Source organism: Corvus brachyrhynchos, unplaced genomic scaffold, assembly GCF_000691975.1.
Source record: "Corvus brachyrhynchos isolate BGI_N302 unplaced genomic scaffold, ASM69197v1 scaffold245, whole genome shotgun sequence".
NCBI classification, from domain to species: Eukaryota; Metazoa; Chordata; class Aves; order Passeriformes; family Corvidae; genus Corvus; species Corvus brachyrhynchos.
In genome coordinates, this window is record NW_008238988.1 from 970565 (window position 1) to 988405 (window position 17841).

Below are 17841 nucleotides of genomic sequence, written 5' to 3' on the forward strand. Positions count from 1 at the left end.
CATCATGTAAGAGCCTTGACTGCAGTGAACGACAAATTCAGAGGCTTGTTATGTCAGAAAGGAGGAGGAGAAACTTCTGTTTAGGTCTTGCCTTCACAGGGAAAGGAAACACTGATAGTATCCCTGAAACCTTGCACTGATGAGCAGGCACCACATTGCTTTGGAAAGATTTCTATTTGAGATCTGATGACTAAGTGGTGGTGGGCACAGCTGCTTTAGGATCAGAGATAAAGGAAAGAAGGAAAACAAATCCAGAATTGCTAGGAGAAAATCTTGCTGACATGTAATGCTGTCAGAGCATTTATAAAGAGCAGAAACCCTATTCAGTGTCAATCAGGTATGTGCTATATTGAATGAAATATTTATTATTGTAAATGTTGCCAAAGCTCTGCAATTATAGTCTCTGGATTTATGAACAATAGCCTCTGTGAGTGAAATGAGATAGTTAAATTATCGACAGTTTTAATTTTGGTTCCAGTATAAATTTGTTCTTAAAGTCTAACAGTATATGCAGATTAAGTGATTTTTCAATAACCTTGGGTTTTTTTAAGTATTTGTGGATACAGAGAAAATGATGGAAGTTTGCTATACTTTAGGTCTTTGGCTTAAGAATCTTATTAGAATAGGATTGCTGCACTGAGAGCAGGAGTATTTTGGAACATACATTAGGAGATTGGTTTTTTAAGATTTTTGGGAAATTCCACAGGTAAATATATTAATAAAAGGTAAATGCCTCTTCCTAGCATCATAGTAATTGGTATAACCTGATCCAAAGCAAATTGGGGTTACTGTAGATCTCCTCATTGACTTGACTTTTGAAATTCCAAGTCTCTCACTGATAAATGTCTCAGGTTTTTTTCTTACAGTTCTGAAGTAGTTTTCCCATTGAAGTCGGTGATTTACACTCTTTTAATAAGATCTTCGGCTTTAAGAAGGATCTTCCTAATTAGACAATGAGATACGAGCGTGTTTTTTAAGTTTGCTTTTGGTACTGCTAAAATGTTTATTTAACAATAACTAAAGATTGGGCAGCACATGTGTAAATCTTCATCAAACCCATCAGAACCTTTGCCTGAATGCTCATAAAAGACTTTTGGCTAGCAATGGCAAGAATGATCTGGTCTTTAATCTTGGATGCTTTATAACCAAGGTTTTATTAGAGAAAATAAATTTCAGTCTGGAGAGAGGATGGGGTAAACAGCAAATTGTGCAGTTTATCCCTTGGAATGGTTGGTAAATGTGCTATTTCTTTCTGGGAAGGGGTTCAGCCTTGTCATACGGAGAATGATGCACAATTACCATTTGTGTGTAGAGAAAGTTTTGATATGATTATGGGTTGCATGAGGAACTGCTTTTGAACATAAACTCATTTACCATTTGCTTCTGATGTGCTCAGTGTTACCAGCAATGTGTTTCCTCATCTATATCCTTGAAATTCCCTGCTCATCTGTTGCCCCCACAAGAGGGGGAGAATTCTAAGACCAGTGCTTTTACTGAAGCAACAAATACAGGTTGTATTTCTGATTTAAAGCTTTAGAACTTCTATTTGCTATTTGAGAACTTTATTAAAATCCTTCTTTCTGTTTGTGGTCCAAGTTCAAGAATAGAATCACTCCTCTTTGGCTGTCCTTCTTTTTGCTTTCCTTTCTGAACTTTGCTGCACCTTTTTAAATAAGATGTAGCTCATACTTGGCAGACACAGTGACTGTAACGCAGCATTAGTGGAAAACACCTGTAGTGTCTTCATTCTCAGGCTGGTAACTCTGTGTCTGTGTAAGTGAACAGCTGAGCTTCCTCAGGCTTTTAAAGGAGAAATAACAATATTAATTTTGGACCTAAAGGGATGGAGCAAATCTGATGCATCTTTGCAGTTTGTGTCTTCAGTGCTGCAAATGAGAATCAGTAAATGGAGAGCTTCAAGTATTGCTGGAGAAAGTGGAAACACACAAACTATTTTATATCCTTGAGAATTTGTTGGCTGATAACCTGAAAAACTTTAAATATCACAGAAATAAAATGCTCTCATAGTTTTAGAGGTGTTCTTAAAATGTTGCTACTGCAGAATTGTCTTCAATAAGTCAGACAGTGTGAGTGTCTATAATGATGTTCTGATAAAGAACGGATTAAAATATATTAATTAAAACAACTACAAATCCACTTAGTATATGATCTCTTTAAATACTCTTAGTTTTAGTTCTGGTTCTTGAATATTGGCTTAAAGGTGAAAGTAGCAAAGAGGTTACAGTGACAAGGGATGGTGACCCAGGGGGCTGACCAGATTTTATATCCACTATTTTACTGTGTTTTTCTTCAATTATCTGCAGCATGCTTTTGCTAGCAGCAAGAAATATTCACATGAAAGAGTTTGCTGGTCCATTCCTTAAGAGACAGGACATAAAAAGCTCAACAAGCAGAAAACCCAGGATAATTTCTCAGATTTCATTTTAATAAGACTAGGAGGACAATACAGTTTTGTCTTAATTAGTATATTTGACAAATGTCCTTCTGTGAGAACCATAAACAAAATTCTGACTGACTCAGCTGAGACAGGATTTTACTCACAATAAAAGGCAGGTTTTCATGTCTAGGTTAATGATGAGATAAATCTAGAACAGCTTCCTCTGTTTAAGGGACTAAAACATATACACAAACTTTTGTTACCTGTGGATGGTGTTAAACATGTCAGACTTGGGATTTCATGCAGCATCATAAGAGTGTTTCATGGCTTGAAAGGCAAGAATAAGCAATGCCTTGGTTTCTGTGCTCTTTCAGTGAATTAGTGATGGTGGAGAAAAAGTAAAGGCATAATGACTCATTTATTAGGTGCTTGTAAGTCTTTTAAGTCATCAAAAATCAGGTATCAAAAATCAGCATCGAAAAAACCCTTCATTTTAAAGAAGTTAAAATAAAATTGCAGAGACAAAGATATTTGGTCTTGAATTTGCTGTTAATGTGAAGATGCAGAACAAAATTAATACAATTGGAATAGTCTTTTACAGAAATTTCAGTAAGAAAATCAATTTATTACAGCTAAAATCAGAAAAGCAGCCAAATGAGTTCTGCATTTTGTACATATTCACACATAGATTTCATTTCTATACCATTATAGAAAAGATTGCTTATTCAAGTTTTATGACTAAAAAGACAAAAGTTTTACACTTTTTAAATTTACTCTTTGGCTACCTAAATTAATCCTACAGCATGAATCATTTGCATAGTAAAGAGGCTGTCTGGAAAAAACCCACAGTAAATAACACCATTTTATTTGGGGGAGGAGAAAGTGGAATAAGGCATACTGCAAATTGGTCTGACAGGAAAAAGTCCACTGATTTTTCTTCACTCTTTAGGTCACTGAGATCTGAAAAAATTGTTCCCTGACAACATTTCTGCAAGAAAGGTTTTCTTTTACTAAAGACAGCTCTGGTTATCAGCACTGCTTCTCAGCCTCGAAAAACAAGAGGTCATTTAAGGAGCCTGAGGCATGGCATGCTCAAGGGAAAGTAAATGCCTCATGTCTGCTTAGCCAGGAGCAATGAATCCTGCATTTCCTGACGTATGTGCCAAACAGAAACTCCCACCCTGCCTTTTGGAGCTATGGCAGGTCAGATCTGCCAGGGTGGTAGAGCGTGAACTGCAGAAATAAATGAGTTCACATCATTTAGGGGTGTGTCCCACTTGTCTACCCAACATCAGACTTGTTGGCTATAGACTGCCAGGGGGCAGGTTTTAGGGGCAGTAATGACTTTACTCTTTTGTCCATTGGCCAAAGGACTTTTAATCTTATCACACATCTTTATGCCTAGTGAGGGACAGCTGCTGCCAGGGAAAGTCTCTCTGCTTTCATCAGAAAACAAGACAGTATCTCCCCTGAGAGTGTAGGAATTTTCGATTCGTGTTCTATCCCTATTGCCTGATTTACTTGTTTTGCTTCACATACTGACTTTTTTAGCCACAGTCCTTTTCCTCTCAAATTTCTGTCTGGCATGAGTGCATTGCTGCAGGCTCTGCTCTCTGCATGCTGCTGTATATCCTCACAGACCTGAGTGGGGAAACTGCTGTGGAAAAGGGAATAAATGAGGTGGAATTTTCAGTCCCTGATGTATTTATAATACAAGAGATGTGGATTTGTTGTAAGAGTAAAGAGAAGGAACTTGACTTGAGTCAAAAAATCTCAGCTCCTGTGCCAGCTCATGTCTATACCCTGCCAATAACAAGAGACAGTTTTTCAGTAACCCTCCAAGCTGTGTAAAAGTTCTACTGGGCAAAATGAGGTATTTTATCCATATGTTTTTTCCCTTGTTGAGGGCAGAGGATTGAGTGTGGCACTCTGCTTCTCAGCAGACTAGAATTATCTAACGCCTTTGGTGGTGACATGGGCCGTGGGATCTAGGGCCCCCTCAGCAAGTTTGCTGACAGCACCAAGCCTGTGGTGCAGTCTCTTCTCTGCCCTTGTGAAAGCCCACCTGGAGTGCTGCATCAATCTCTGGGACCCTCAACATAACAAGGATGAAGAACATAAGATTCAGTGAGTCCAGAGCAGGCCATGAAATTCATCAGAGGGCTGGAGCACATCTCATATGAACACAGGCTGAGAGAGTTGGGGCTGTTTAGCCTGGAGAAGAGAAAGCTCCAGTACCTAAAGGAGCTCCAAGAGAACTGGAGAGGGGCTTGTTATGAGGATGTGTAGTGACAGGACAAAGGGGAATGCCTTCAAACTGAAAGAGAGAAGGTTTAGATTGGATATTAGGAAGAAATTCTTTACTCTGAGGGTGGTGAGCCAGGGTGCCCAGAGAAGCTGTGGATGCCTCATACCTGGGAGTGTTCAAAGCCAGGTTGGATTGAGTTCTGAGCTACCTGGTCTCATGGAATGTGTCCATGGCAAGGGGGAGGGTTGGAACTAGGTGATCTTTAAGGTCCCTTCCAACCCAAACCGTTCATAGATTCAGTTATGACTCTATGAAGACACACTTTGCAAATGACCAGAAAGGAATGGAGTGGAAGAAGGCACATGTACCTTTGTTCTAGGACACTGTCATTGAGAGAAATGGTGATTGAAGGAATTAATTCCTCCAGGATCCAAGGCACTGGTGTATTCCATGCTGTTGGGACAGAACTATGGTCTGGCAATCAAAACAAGAATAATTTTTTTAGAATTAGCTTCATTAATTGGTATGTGCTGAGAGACCCAAGTGTGCTTCAGAGATGCTGGATACAGATGCACATCCCAGCTCCATGAAAATGTAAATCCTGTGCTGTTCTTCCCTGCCCTTTCTTGCATCAGAGGGAGATGGTTTTTTTTAATAATGGGGTTCCCACCAGACTAGGGTGCAATTCTGTGTACTGTCTTCTGCCACAATACTGCTGTGGATTGAAGCATGATTACAAAATCCTCAGATAGATCCTTGTAATTGTTGCTTGTGTAATAGTTTTAATAGATGTTTCTTTTCTAATGGAACACACTAAAATTTTCATGCTGAAATGTAAATATTCATTTTGATCAAAGAGTCCACACTGTGCTTTGAAATAATTACATGGAGAGTAAAGGAGCTGAAGTGTCTCAGTTTGCATTTTTATTCTTGAGCAGGACAATGGCTTTTCATTTCTGGTGTCTGAAACCCTAAGTCTATGAAACATACTTTAGAGATGCAAATCATAGAAAGCTTAAATCTACTCTCATGTCTGGTAATATTTTAATGGTCTACAAATTCAAAGGTTAAAAGCTAGTAAATCAACCTTAACTCTAGTTTGAACTGAGATCTGGACATATTTTCCAATTTTATGGATACCTTCTGTTGAACTAATACCGTGTAGTGTATGCAAGGCAGCTGGTTTTGTGCATCACGAAGTGTTGAATGTTGGTTGTCTTCGGGCAGGACCCACAGCTCTCACCTTCTTGAACAAAGGTGACAAATTGGCCAGTGTCCATGATCCTTTTATATGCCTCACTCTTTACAGCACAAGTAAAATGGAATTTCCTCTGCTGTGAATGCCTCCAGTAATGGGAAGGTGGGAAGGGAAATCTAGAGAGCAACTAATCCAGCGCACTGCTCAAAGTGAGTCTTTATTTAGTGTCTCCAAAGATAGGGATTTCACAGTCTTTCTGGGTATCCTATTCCTGTACTTAATTCTCACTGTGGAGAATTTTTCCTATGTTCTACTGGAATTTCCTTTGCACTGGCTTGTGACTGTGATCTCTTGTCGTGACTTGTGTGCTTTCTGTAAAAAGAGTCTGGATTTCTTGTCTTTGGAACTCCACTTCAGGGGGTAGAAGACCGAAGTTGTGAATTCCTCTAGTGGAACAAATCCAGTTCCTTTGCTGCCCCCAGGTCATATTCATTCAGCCCTGAAATGTATTTAGAAATGTTTAGAATAATCTAGGAGTTGTCAGTGTCCTGAGTAACTCAAAGGCTAGCATAGGCTAAAGAGTGCTCGTTTTGCTTGTTTCAAAGTGTTCTTTCCTGCGTGCTTTAGAGCTGCAGTGTTTTCTTCAGAGAAGGTCTTGGTGTCATTGAGGACAGGTTATTAATTTTGGAGGAATGAGTACAATATCTGAAGTCTGGACAGACAGCTGTGTTTGCATTTTGCTTCCCTTTCTCTGCCCTACTTGTTGCAGCCAGTCCTTCTCAGGCAATAATAGACTTGTTTACTTGTCTGCCTTCTGTTGGCAATATCTGGCACTGCTGTGTTTAATGAGTAATAAGTTTTTCACAAAACCTGAAGCACAAGTATGCCCTTATGCATCAGGAATGACTTTCCTTTAATAATCATGTTTCTAGAAGATGATTCAGTTTATTATTGCAGTGAGTTGTGTAAAATGTAACTTAACAGAATATTAATAGCATGCTCTGCAAGATGACTGAGGATCTTTGGCTGTGGGGTGGTGGAATGCATGCTTGCTGAATCACCTCTATTAAACCCAAAGGCAGAATGATTGTACTTTAGTTTAAGCCTAGCACAGAAAATGGTCATCTTGATTCTCTATTGCAAAAGATCTTTACTAAAAATATATATAAAATTCTAAGCATGTTGTGGTGCATGTTGATGGAAGGGTGCCTGAGAACATCCATCATTCCCTTGCTTTTTGAAGTGTTGTACTTTTCTAGGAAAAGCTATTGTATTATGTTCCCAAGCAGGCACCCTGCCCTCTCTTCCTATTTTGCCACTTTCCAAAACTAAAACAAACAAACAAAAAAAAAAACCCAAACAAAAACCAAACTAGCTTTTTTCACACAAGCCTTTTAAAGAGGTACTTGGTATAGGTAATGTGCAGTAAGTGGCTTTTGAGTTTGTTGAAATACGTCAGATGGCTTAATTATTTACCCATGTGTCTGTTTGACTATGACATCTAAACCAGTTCTTGTGTCTCATCTGGCATGTCTTGCATGGTGGCTCTCAAGATACATTCAGTTGTTGTAGAATTATTCAAAGACAAGAAACCTGATTTTTTTTTTTTTTTTTTTTTTTTTTTTTTTTTTTTGAGGTTGGTGTACAACAGGACATGTAAAATAGATCAAACCCTACATCCTCATGGATAGTGGTGTCATCCTCTGAGTACTGGAACAAATGAAGCTGTTTTATGTCAGAAGTGAATCCTGCCCGTAATGTCTTAGATTTGTGAATGGTAAGTGTTATTCAAGGAACTGGCCAGAATGGCTGTTGTTTACTTAGTAATGGCATTTCAGTTGTTGAATATCTTGCTAAGCTAAACTGACTTCAGTGGATTGAAACATTTGCAGACTCCCAGGAAACCAGAGTATAAAAATAATAGGCACCTGTTTTGTTTCTGTGTCTGGTACAAATCTAGTGCAGGGCTGATAGACTGCATCTAAAAAATGTATTTTATCATTGAATCTTGCTTTTAAAATCTTTCTTCAGAGGAAGTGTTGGGACAGGAGTTCACTTTAGGAAGTAGTTCATTTCTGTTTAATGAGTAGTCTTTAAAATATGAGGACATTATACCAGGATGGAACAAATTTATTAGCCTATTGCACTACTTACTGTAATCCTTGTATTAAATGTGGTCGTACTTCCTTCTTTGTTTGTGGAGTCTGTTTTCTCGCAAGCTCAGATCCTGAGGTTTGTTTCCCTCAATCTTCAGTCCTTCTTTAAGATACACAACTTCAGAGTCCAGCAGCCAATTTTTAGGACCTTCTGAGCAACAATGGATAATTTCAGCAGTTTCACTTTATTTGTGAGGCTCCGGGCTTCCCATTTTAAATTCTCTGGGTGTAAAGAAACGTGGTCAATGTGATCTCATGTAGATCCATAGTCTACTGTGGCTGAACTATTTCTGCCACCCAAGTTAATTATCTCAAGTCAATGCTGTTATTTTTTCACTACATTACAGCCTGCTGAAGACCATGAGTACAGTTTTCTTTAACTTGCTAGACCCCAGGGTCTCCTTTTCTTGTAAATAAGTTATGAGCAGTGTGTTTTTCAGGAAGGCTGTACTGACTTCTTATGCTTGTGTGAACTCCTACCCCTAAAACAAGCTTCACTCTTGCTCCTGGTAACTTCTGTGTATGCTTCTAAATACTGTGTGTTGCCCTTTAGAGACCATATCTCCTCCTGCTAAACAGGCAGTTAACCTGCACACACACATCAGTGGATTCTCTCTGCAGAAAAACATTACTCAAATCTCAGCTGATTTCTGTTCATAAAATTTCGTAGTAGCAGCTCTGTGTTCTCTCTCTGTTTCTACAGTGTACAGGCATTTATTTGCTAAATGCTGAGGGAAACTACACAAGCAGTTTCCTGCTGCAAAAGCTGCCACAGCAGAATGTCTCTAGCTGACTGTGACAGCGATGTTGCTGTAATGCTGCTCATGTCCTTCTCTCCGAAGGATTTGGGGTTCCCCTCCACTGTGCACCCTTCCAGAGGAGGCAGAGGGACAAAGTGAGCACAGACAGCTTTTGTTGGACATTCCAGACCCTCTGGCAGAGTGTCCATGCTCACCCTGAATACCTGCAGCCTCTGAGATTGCAAGGGGAATACAGCTTTGCTTACACTGAATCTTTAAATGTGTGTTGAATCCAGTGTGCTCACTGGGCCCACTTGTAGTAACCCCTGAAAATACTCCTAAGATAATTTTTTTTGTTCCATCATTTGCTTCTAAAAAATTACCCATCCCATAATCTGGGAGTGAAAGTGCCTTTGGGTTTGTCAGTGTTCTTTTTGCAGTGAAGTTTGCACAATGCCTGTTTTTTCCTAGAGGGGGCTGTGAAGCATCTAGTGGGGGCAGATGAAGTGTGTAGGTTGTGTGAGGAGTGAGGTCAGAATCCCCTGCTTTGACTGCTCTGGAGTTCCAGTCCAAGAACTGCTGGACACAAACAGCTGCTGAGATATCTCATTTTCCTGTTTCCCACAAAGGAAAAAACAGCAGCTGGGTCTAAAGTGCCGGAGCTGATTTAAATGAGTTTCTGGTTATTTCTACATAGTATCTTCAGTTTCATTGCCAGGATGCAGAGTGAGGAGGAAGGATGGACTCTCAACTATCCATTTTAGTCAAAAAGACTATTTCTTACCTTTTTGGTTAATGCTTCTCCTCTCAGTCCTCACCCTAGAGGAGAAAAACATATCAATGCCCTAAGGTGGCATACTAGAAATGCCATCTGGCTGAGAACTTTGGGGACAGGGAGGTTGCTGGTACTTCAACAAAACTGTGCTTCAATCTTCATCATCTTGCTTTATGGTCATGTGAGGCAAAAAAAGGTAAGAACATTTAGCATCTATACCTTGGCCACTTGTGGAATAGCAAAGCTGGGTGAATGTTTAGGTATCCTGTGGTTTTTCATGTAAAGATCTTATTACAATATGTAAAAGTACATTGTAATATCAGTTCATGGGGCTGGAACTTGCTATTTTGGATACAGAATTGTTTTGAATTGCAAACTAGGTCTGTCTTCAGAGCTGGAATGAACTGCAGATGAAACTCTTAGTGAAGAACAAAGAAAAAATGTTTTTAAATGCCACAGTAAAATAATGCTTCTAGGACAGAGATCTGTCTTAAGAGGATAATTTTGGTGGGCTTTTTTTTTTCTTTTCAGAATTCTTTTCTCTCTTAAATCCCTAAATCTGTCAAAGAGTATTTACTGTGGGCAGTTCAAGGTCTTTTTTTGATAGTGAGTCAGATGGGAGAAAGGACAGGGAGTAGTTGGGATGGGGATGGAGAGTGGCAGGGAATTAAAAAACTTCTGGACCTTATGAAATCACTCAAGTTGTATTGTCAGCTTTGGAAATATCTGCATTTTATGACTGCTACTTTTCTGATGGCTCTGTTCAGAGGTGCCGTATCCAGGGACCTCTCAGAGATGAAGTTGCACTGCTTGCTGACATCCACTACCTGTCTTCCTCCTCTGTGTAGAGGGACGTGCAGTGGAGTTCTGGATTTGGAAGGTATAGGGGATATGCATGTGTGTGTGTATGTCTGTTTTCAAAATACCTGCTCTGACATGTTTGTGATGGAAAAGGGAAGCACCCTGAAGTACAAGGCTGAAGACTGTAGTGCAGTTACAGCAGAAGATGGTGAGTTATAATGGGAATTGATTTCTCCTCCATAGCTGTGGGTCTTGGGATAATTTTGCCTCTGATATAGAGCAGTTTTACCCTGGTTGTAACTCCTATTAAGATCCAAGTTGTCGCCTTCATCTTTGTTGCAGGCAGGCCTCAAATAGTTTTTTTCTTAAAATTATTATTATTTTTTAAGGGAGTCTGAACTCTGTGTGTGTTTTAGCCTTTATATTTAAGGATGTTCTGAAAAGCTTTCTTTCTCTTAAAGGTAGTAAATTTGTACATTGATTATTTAAGTGCATTTGGTATGTAGCCTGTTTTAACGAGACATTTTTATGTTTTTTGGTATACGGGTTCCTTTATTCTTTTATAGAAGACTTAATGCAGAGCTTTCTAACATTTTAATTTTTTTTTTTCTGAAATTCTTTATCATCTTAGGATGAATATTTAAACAGCACTCTTCAATCTTGCTTCAAAATGTCCCTGTGCACGTCTTCTCACAAGGACTTTTCTCAGTTGCTGCCATTTCAGGATATTGGATGCAATAAAACAGAAATTAAAAATTCACCTGCTGGTGTCATCTCTCCAGTTCCCTACAGCTGCAATCAGTCCACGCTGACAGCAGAACACAGTCCAGTCTACATTCCCTCATCTTACATGGAAAACAGACACGAATATTCCGCAATGGCATTCTGCAGCCCTGCTATGGTGAATTACAACATTGCTAGCAATTTTGGGGATCCAGAGAGCATGACTGCAAGGCAAACCTCCAGCCCCAGCATGCTGTGGTCTGCTCCTGGCCATCTGTCCCCTCTGACACTGCACTGCCAGTCCTCACTGCTGTATGCAGAGCAGCCCAAGAGCCTGTGGTGTGAGGCACGACCGATGGAGCCAGTGCTGCCCGGGAGCAGGTCAGTGCTGCTTGTTGCTTTAAAACTTGGCTGAACATTATCTACAGTTTCCTCAGCTCAAGTCTTTTCTTTTTACATTTGAATTTTATGTGTTGGTCCCTCTGAAAAATAAAACAATGCCAGAAAAGCTCCACTATATACCAAATCGGTCCTGGGGTGTTTGTTTGTTTGTTTGTTTTTAGTGTAACTTCTGAAATGAGATTTTTTTTCTTCAATACCTCCTTAGAGTACTATACACCAACACAAAGCATTACAAATACCTTCAGTGTGGGAAAAGTTCAGTGTGTAAACAAAAGTTCAAGACTTCTAGGTACTATTCTGTGTAATAAAATTAATTTTGCTCTGGCAGATTAAGTCCTTTTGAGGGAGAGAGGTAAAAGTTCATTCTTTTTGCCTTTTTATACAATGTTGTTTGAATTCCTTTTTATCCAGATTATTCTTTTTACTGCTTCTAATAGATGTGAAGGCTTTTTGTTAACCTGAAATTCAAGGGAAATATTTTCTTTGCTTTTAGTATGAACAGTCACACAGCAGCATGCACCATGTTAAAAGGTGAAAAAAAGCCTGACTCTGTTTCTTGCTGCTGTTCCCAACTGACTCTGTAAAGTTGTTGTGAACAGCAGAGTCACAGGCTAAATTTTCAGCTGACAATAAACTCTGTTTGCAAAAACACATTCTTGTTCTGCACATTTACTGGTATTGCAAACCCTAATCAGCATGTGGATCATCAGCCGATGGAATTGCTCTGTTTGTGGGCACAACACCTGCTGGATGGATAAAAGCTCAGGGTGTGCAGGTGCTGTTCCTGCTTCAGCAGCTGTATATTTATTCATAGGCCCCCTTATTAAACTTCAGCAGCCATTTGGAGTATGAAAAATAGTGTGTCCTGGCAACAGTTTTAGTTCAATGGTTAATAGAGGATTTGTGCTATTTTTGAGACTACCCACGTTCCTTGTGCAAGGGGTGGGCTTTATGCAGTTCTGGAGTGCAAATATGCTTTCAGTGTAGGTGTGTGGATTGGGAAAGACTCTTTGGGTAGCACTTACATTCAGAAGAATTTCCTGAACAGCTTTGATGTGAACAGGGGTAACATCCAAACTCTTTCTACTTTGGTTAAGGTTCCAAAACTTTGACAGCCCTGGGAACGTTAGTGTTTCAAGCTGTCCAGATGTTGGGACAGCAGCTGGAATAACCCAGGAGCAAGAGCACCCTGTCTGATGCCCTGCAGTGCCCTCTCTACAACAGACAGAAGGGAAGCCAAACCTCTCCCACTGGAGTTTAAATAAATAAATCATCAGCTATTTGTATAGATATATAAGGACTATTGCTCCTGCAGCTGATGATGACCTAACTTAAAGAGAAATCAAGAAAATCTGGAGTATAACCTCTTTTTCACAGTATGGTTTGAATTGAAAGGGGTCTTAAAGACCATCTAGTTTCAACTCCCGTGCTGTGGTCAGGGACACCCTCCCCTAGACCAGGTTGCTCAGAGTAGAAGGATGACCAGGAGAAAATCAGTGACTTACTGCTTTCAGTGGAGTCTTAGTTCTTTTTTAGAAAGGTAGCACCTCAATATAGAAACCACGATCATAAAATAGAGAGGAGTACTAGGAGGTGTAAAGAGAGAAATCTTTCACCATGGGGTTCCTCAGTAGCCACCAGGCTACATCCCCTCTTTTCCTGCATCCTTTGGTGCAGGAGCATTGTGGGCACCCATCCAGCCACTTCCAGCTCACCTGCAGGACCTGGCAGCTCATTCCTCTGCTGAGCATCCTGGTGTGCCCCAGTCCTACAGCAGCTGGGATGGGGTCTCTACCCACATGTGGGCTGCCCTCTCTGGACTGCCCTTTGTGTGGAAACACTGTCAGAGCAGGAGACTCTCGGGGTATGGGATGTTTACCTGAAAGCCCTGACTGTTTGCAGGGTCTGTTGTCCTCACAGACAGCAGTGACAAAGTGATGGGGTTTGGGCCTCCTGGTGTGAGGCTGCAGCTGTCACAGACGAGTGGCTCTGATCCTGTTTGGCCCACAGGAGGAATTTGTTCCAGATGGTTCCGCTGCATGCAAGCTGTTTGCCACAAGTCTGAGGAAGCCCTGCCGCTTCCATGTGTGCAGGGTGGCTGTCATTAAACTTTTAAGCAAGGAAAGAAAAAGTGCTTTTTAAAAACACTTTTCATGACAGGGAGGTAAAAACCAGCAATCCTCACCGAGATGTTACAGTGTGTGCTTCTTCTTTATTTTCATCCATAACCTCAGTGCTTTATCGAGGGCACTAAACATTGCTCTCCACAGCATATCAATCAGTCACTCAGAGCCTCTCCAGCTGATTTTGAGCCTTTTCTGACCCTCATGATCGGATAATGATTCCCAAATAAAGCTTAAAAATATATCTCTTTTGCTAATGTGAAACCAAATTACTTTTGCTTCCAAATACAGGGGGATAGGAAGGATTAGCAATGCTTTTCCCTCCTTGCATTAGCAGCATATTAGGCATGTGTGATACAGTCCCTTTGCTCTTGGGGAGAGTTTCCCCCTCACTGGTCTTTCCAGCATGGCAGAGAGGGAAATAACTCAGTGATTAGCCAACCCATTAACGAGGTGTGTGTCTAATCAAAGACCGAGCTTGTTAAACACCTAAACACTCCTCTGCCCTGCCATATCTAAATGAATTGACATTTTAAAAAATCTCTCAGGAACTTAATTGTACAACAAATACCTTAATTTTTCTGATTTGAAATTTGCTCTGAGAAGCACCTTTTCTTCCTTTCCAAATTTTTTACCAGGAAATTGGAGCATGTTCTCCTCAAAAACTTATGAACTTGATGGTTTTCAGTTGGCATGTGGGTGTGTTTGTCCTTACCTCCTGTCATGAAATCAGCACAAAATCTACTTTTAATATATTAGTTAAAGCCTCTTTGACAGCACTTTTAGCATGTTTCCACTGTTCTGTTTAAACTTGCCCTTGTTCTGTAGAAGTCATAAACCATGCTACCTGCTGTCTGATCCCAAGAGATTCTTCTTCTCCCTAATCCTTCTGGAAGGTGGGATGAGGAAAATTCTAGAGTTCCTAAGTTCTGCCTCTGTGCTTAAGTGTTTACATGTAAGTTGGCTATGTACCATTCCTTTTCTCAAACTCTGAGCTGCTGAGAGTTTGCACATAACACTGTTTTCTCTCTGTCTAGAAATTGTATTGACCCTGGAAGCACAGCGTGCAAAAATCACCAAGAAAATGAGGTCCAGATAAAAAGGATACAACGGACGTACTTCCTATACCTAAACCAAACGTTACTGATAATCTAAGTTCCATTCCTCTTGTGTTTGTTTACAGGACATTGGTGTCAGGAATTGGCTGTTTTTTCATGGTTTTATTCTGTTTTAATTTTAATCCAGTCATGAAGAGTAGTTCCTGTATGTTGGAATTATTTGCAACGCTTCATGAATGTGTATATCTTACTAATTTATATAGAGCACCAAGTTTTTAATGTATGAAAGTATTTTATTAGTTGCGTTTCCCCATTCTTCTTGTATTCAGGCTTCTTTTCGTTTAGCATTAGGGTGATCAACATGGGATGTCGCCTTGAACAGAAAACTTTGTCTAACATCATGAGCTGATCTTGTAGGCTGAGATTCACATCTCAGTTATTTGTCTCCAGAATGTCATTGAATGAATAAAGCTTCATGTAAAGGAGGAAATACTTGAGAATGGATGTGTGTTGTAATTTTGCCTTACTACCAGAACAAAGCAACTGCAGCTCTGTTCATTGTAGCATTTATCATGTCAGTCTGAGCTGTCTGAGTTCTCCTTTTCCATGTGAAGCTCCCAAGAGGCAAAATCCCCTTGGTTCACAAATCCCTGGACTTGCACATTCCCAATAATTCTTCAAGACCCATCAGACCCAGGGTTCATGTGATTGATAGAACAGCAGTCCGGTTTTATGCCTTTGCGTATTTTAAATCTTTCTAGTGTGTCATCACTGGGATTAGACTACATGCTTTAAATTATCTTGTCAGAAAAGGCTTTATGTTTCACACTATCCTGTGTTGAGGAACATGAAGACTCTGTAGAGAGAGAATACAAGACAATGAAAAATTATGGAACTCTTTGCAGTGCAGTTTAAAATTTTCCTCTTTTGTAACAGATGTTTTTCTTTTCTATCAGAGAAACATTAAAAAGAAAAACTAATGGCAATGACTGTACAAGCCCAATTGCAAATAATCCTGGCTCAAAAAAGGATGCCCACTTCTGTGCAGTCTGCAGTGACTATGCTTCAGGATACCACTATGGGGTCTGGTCCTGTGAAGGCTGCAAAGCATTTTTTAAAAGAAGCATTCAAGGTAGGACAAACAGGGTTTGATAATTTTGCTTAAATAAATTGTTTCATGTGAGCAGGGGCTGCAGCAGTTGACCTAGTAATGAGTTGGTCTGAAATCCTGGTGTCTGGTGCTCCATGCTGAAAATAGAGCAACACATGATTTGACAGTTTTATCTTTTGGCTCTGATGTTATCAAGATCTGGAAACATTACAGAGTGAGCAATTGATTTCTTTAGAGGAGAGGTGGAATGCATAGCACAGTGAGGTCCTGCAGCAAAGGCCTGGGTGGGATGGCACTGCAGACCTGTGAGTCTGATGGGAGTTTGTGGCCCAGCTCAGCTGTAGTAATTGAGAATTAGTTTTCATAGACACAGTAAGAGTAGGCAATTATCTGGAGACTTTGCTTGGCAGGAGCTCTTCTTGACAAGAGTCTATTTCTTGGAGCTGTTGAGTCACAGTGCACAATATCTACACACTACGTAGGATGGAAAAATATGTGTAGCATGTATCAGGTACTAACCTGATTATTGTTAATGCTCAGCCTCCACCCCTCAGAGCCTGCACTGCAGTATCTCTTACTCTGTCAGATCTCTCTATCTAAGACTCCCACTTCCATGTTTAAACTCTTAAATATTTGGTATTTAGTTCAAGCTTGCTGTGTGGCTGCAGTGTGAAGTAAATGTGGGGCTCCACGTTTGTTGCCACAGCCAGTGGAAGTCACTCAGGACCCTACTGCAGCTTTGGGGCACTTTGGTTTCTTTAACCTTGGCCTAGTTATCCTGTTCTTTGGCCTCGTCTGGGATCTTTTGGTGGAAAATAATTTCTATTGACATTGGCTGCTACACATGGATACCAGTGCAGAAAATCCTGTTGCTGTTTGGTCTTTAATGTTCCCCTTCCTCTTCTGCCTGCAAAGCCTTTAGCAATCTTCAGATATTTTCTTTTGGCTCAATATGGCAGAGTTGGTGCCACTAGGAGAATCAACTTTAATTCAGAACTTGTTTTGCCCTTTCACTTCATTGTGCAAATTCTGCACAGGTGAATAGCAATTTCTACAAGCTGGTGCAAGTACTTTTGATTTCTAAAATAATTGAAGAGAACTCTGTGTCCAGTTTGTAACAAATGGAGACTGAATTTGATCTCAAGGTGTTTACTGTCAAGTAAATTGTTTGCCTTCTCTGTGTTGCTCACATGTGCTTGAGCCACCAGCAAGTTACCCACTGTGGTCTTTTGTACGCCTCAGTGTATCCTGTCAGGTAACAGTGTTTGTAATTCAAATAAAAGGATAAAAAAAGACAAAGAAAGCCAGTTCTTGGCATAAAGCACTATCAAGCACTCAGTTGCAACAGTTAAAATAAAAGACTTTCTGGGCCTGCCATAGACCAAAATGTTGGGCTCATGTCTAATTAAAATTAGAAGGTATGACTGAGCAACTGTATGTGGTCTGAGTTTGTAGTGTTGTCTGTTTGTCCCACATCACTGGATGTCTGCCTGCAAGAAAATTTATCCCAAGGCCACAAGAGTTTTAAATTACTTTATACTCCTGTGTGCAACAGAGAGCTTCCTCCTCCTCTCCCCCCATGTTGTGTGAAGAGTCATAAACAGTAATTTGTTTTTCAGTCATATCTGCCAGTAGGAAATGGGACAAACTGTAACCTGATCTCTTCTTTTTAAAATTGCTGGTTCAAAAATTCAAGGTTAAAATAATTCTAATTTTCCACAGAAATAGTCACAATGGTTCAGTTAAATAATTACTCTTGGGGACATGAACTCTTGGATTTGCACCAAGTGAAAAAAATTCACTCAAGTAGCAGTATTTTTGCCTGATCTTATTCTTGGTTGCGGGAAAAAAACCCAAAACCAACTTAAAAAGCAGCCTGGGAGAAAAGATATTAAGAAAAGTAAATGAGTGAATATTTTTTGCATTTTTTGGTAATTGGTGCAAGAGATAGTCCCAGTATTTGGCAGGAGATGATTCAACTGTGTTTACACCAGGAGCGTACCCAAGTCCAGTTTACAGTAATAAACCTTTGGACCAGATTATTGATTAATGAAATACAGTAAGGTAAAAAGTAAAGGGGTTTGGGTGGAAATGAGGTGAGATGGGAA

At 40.0% G+C, this 17841-nt stretch overlaps 1 protein-coding gene across 8 annotated transcripts in view; it reads left to right on the plus strand.

Annotated features, from left to right (window-relative positions):
- Positions 1-5818: 5818 nt before the first annotated feature.
- Positions 5819-17841, plus strand: part of ESR2 (estrogen receptor 2) — a 35270-nt gene continuing 23247 nt past the window's right edge. Inside the window, exons 1-4 of one of the 8 annotated variants that reach the window (XM_017738819.1) lie at positions 5819-10395; positions 10470-10524; positions 10948-11420; positions 15579-15754. In XM_017738819.1, the coding sequence (XP_017594308.1) occupies positions 10522-10524; positions 10948-11420; positions 15579-15754 (652 nt within the window). In that variant the 5' untranslated portion in view covers positions 5819-10395; positions 10470-10521. Of the gene's footprint in view, positions 11421-15578; positions 15755-17841 lie in introns of all 8 variants that reach the window. The other 7 variants (XM_017738818.1, XM_017738817.1, XM_008637267.2 and 4 more) reach the window with 7 other exon arrangements.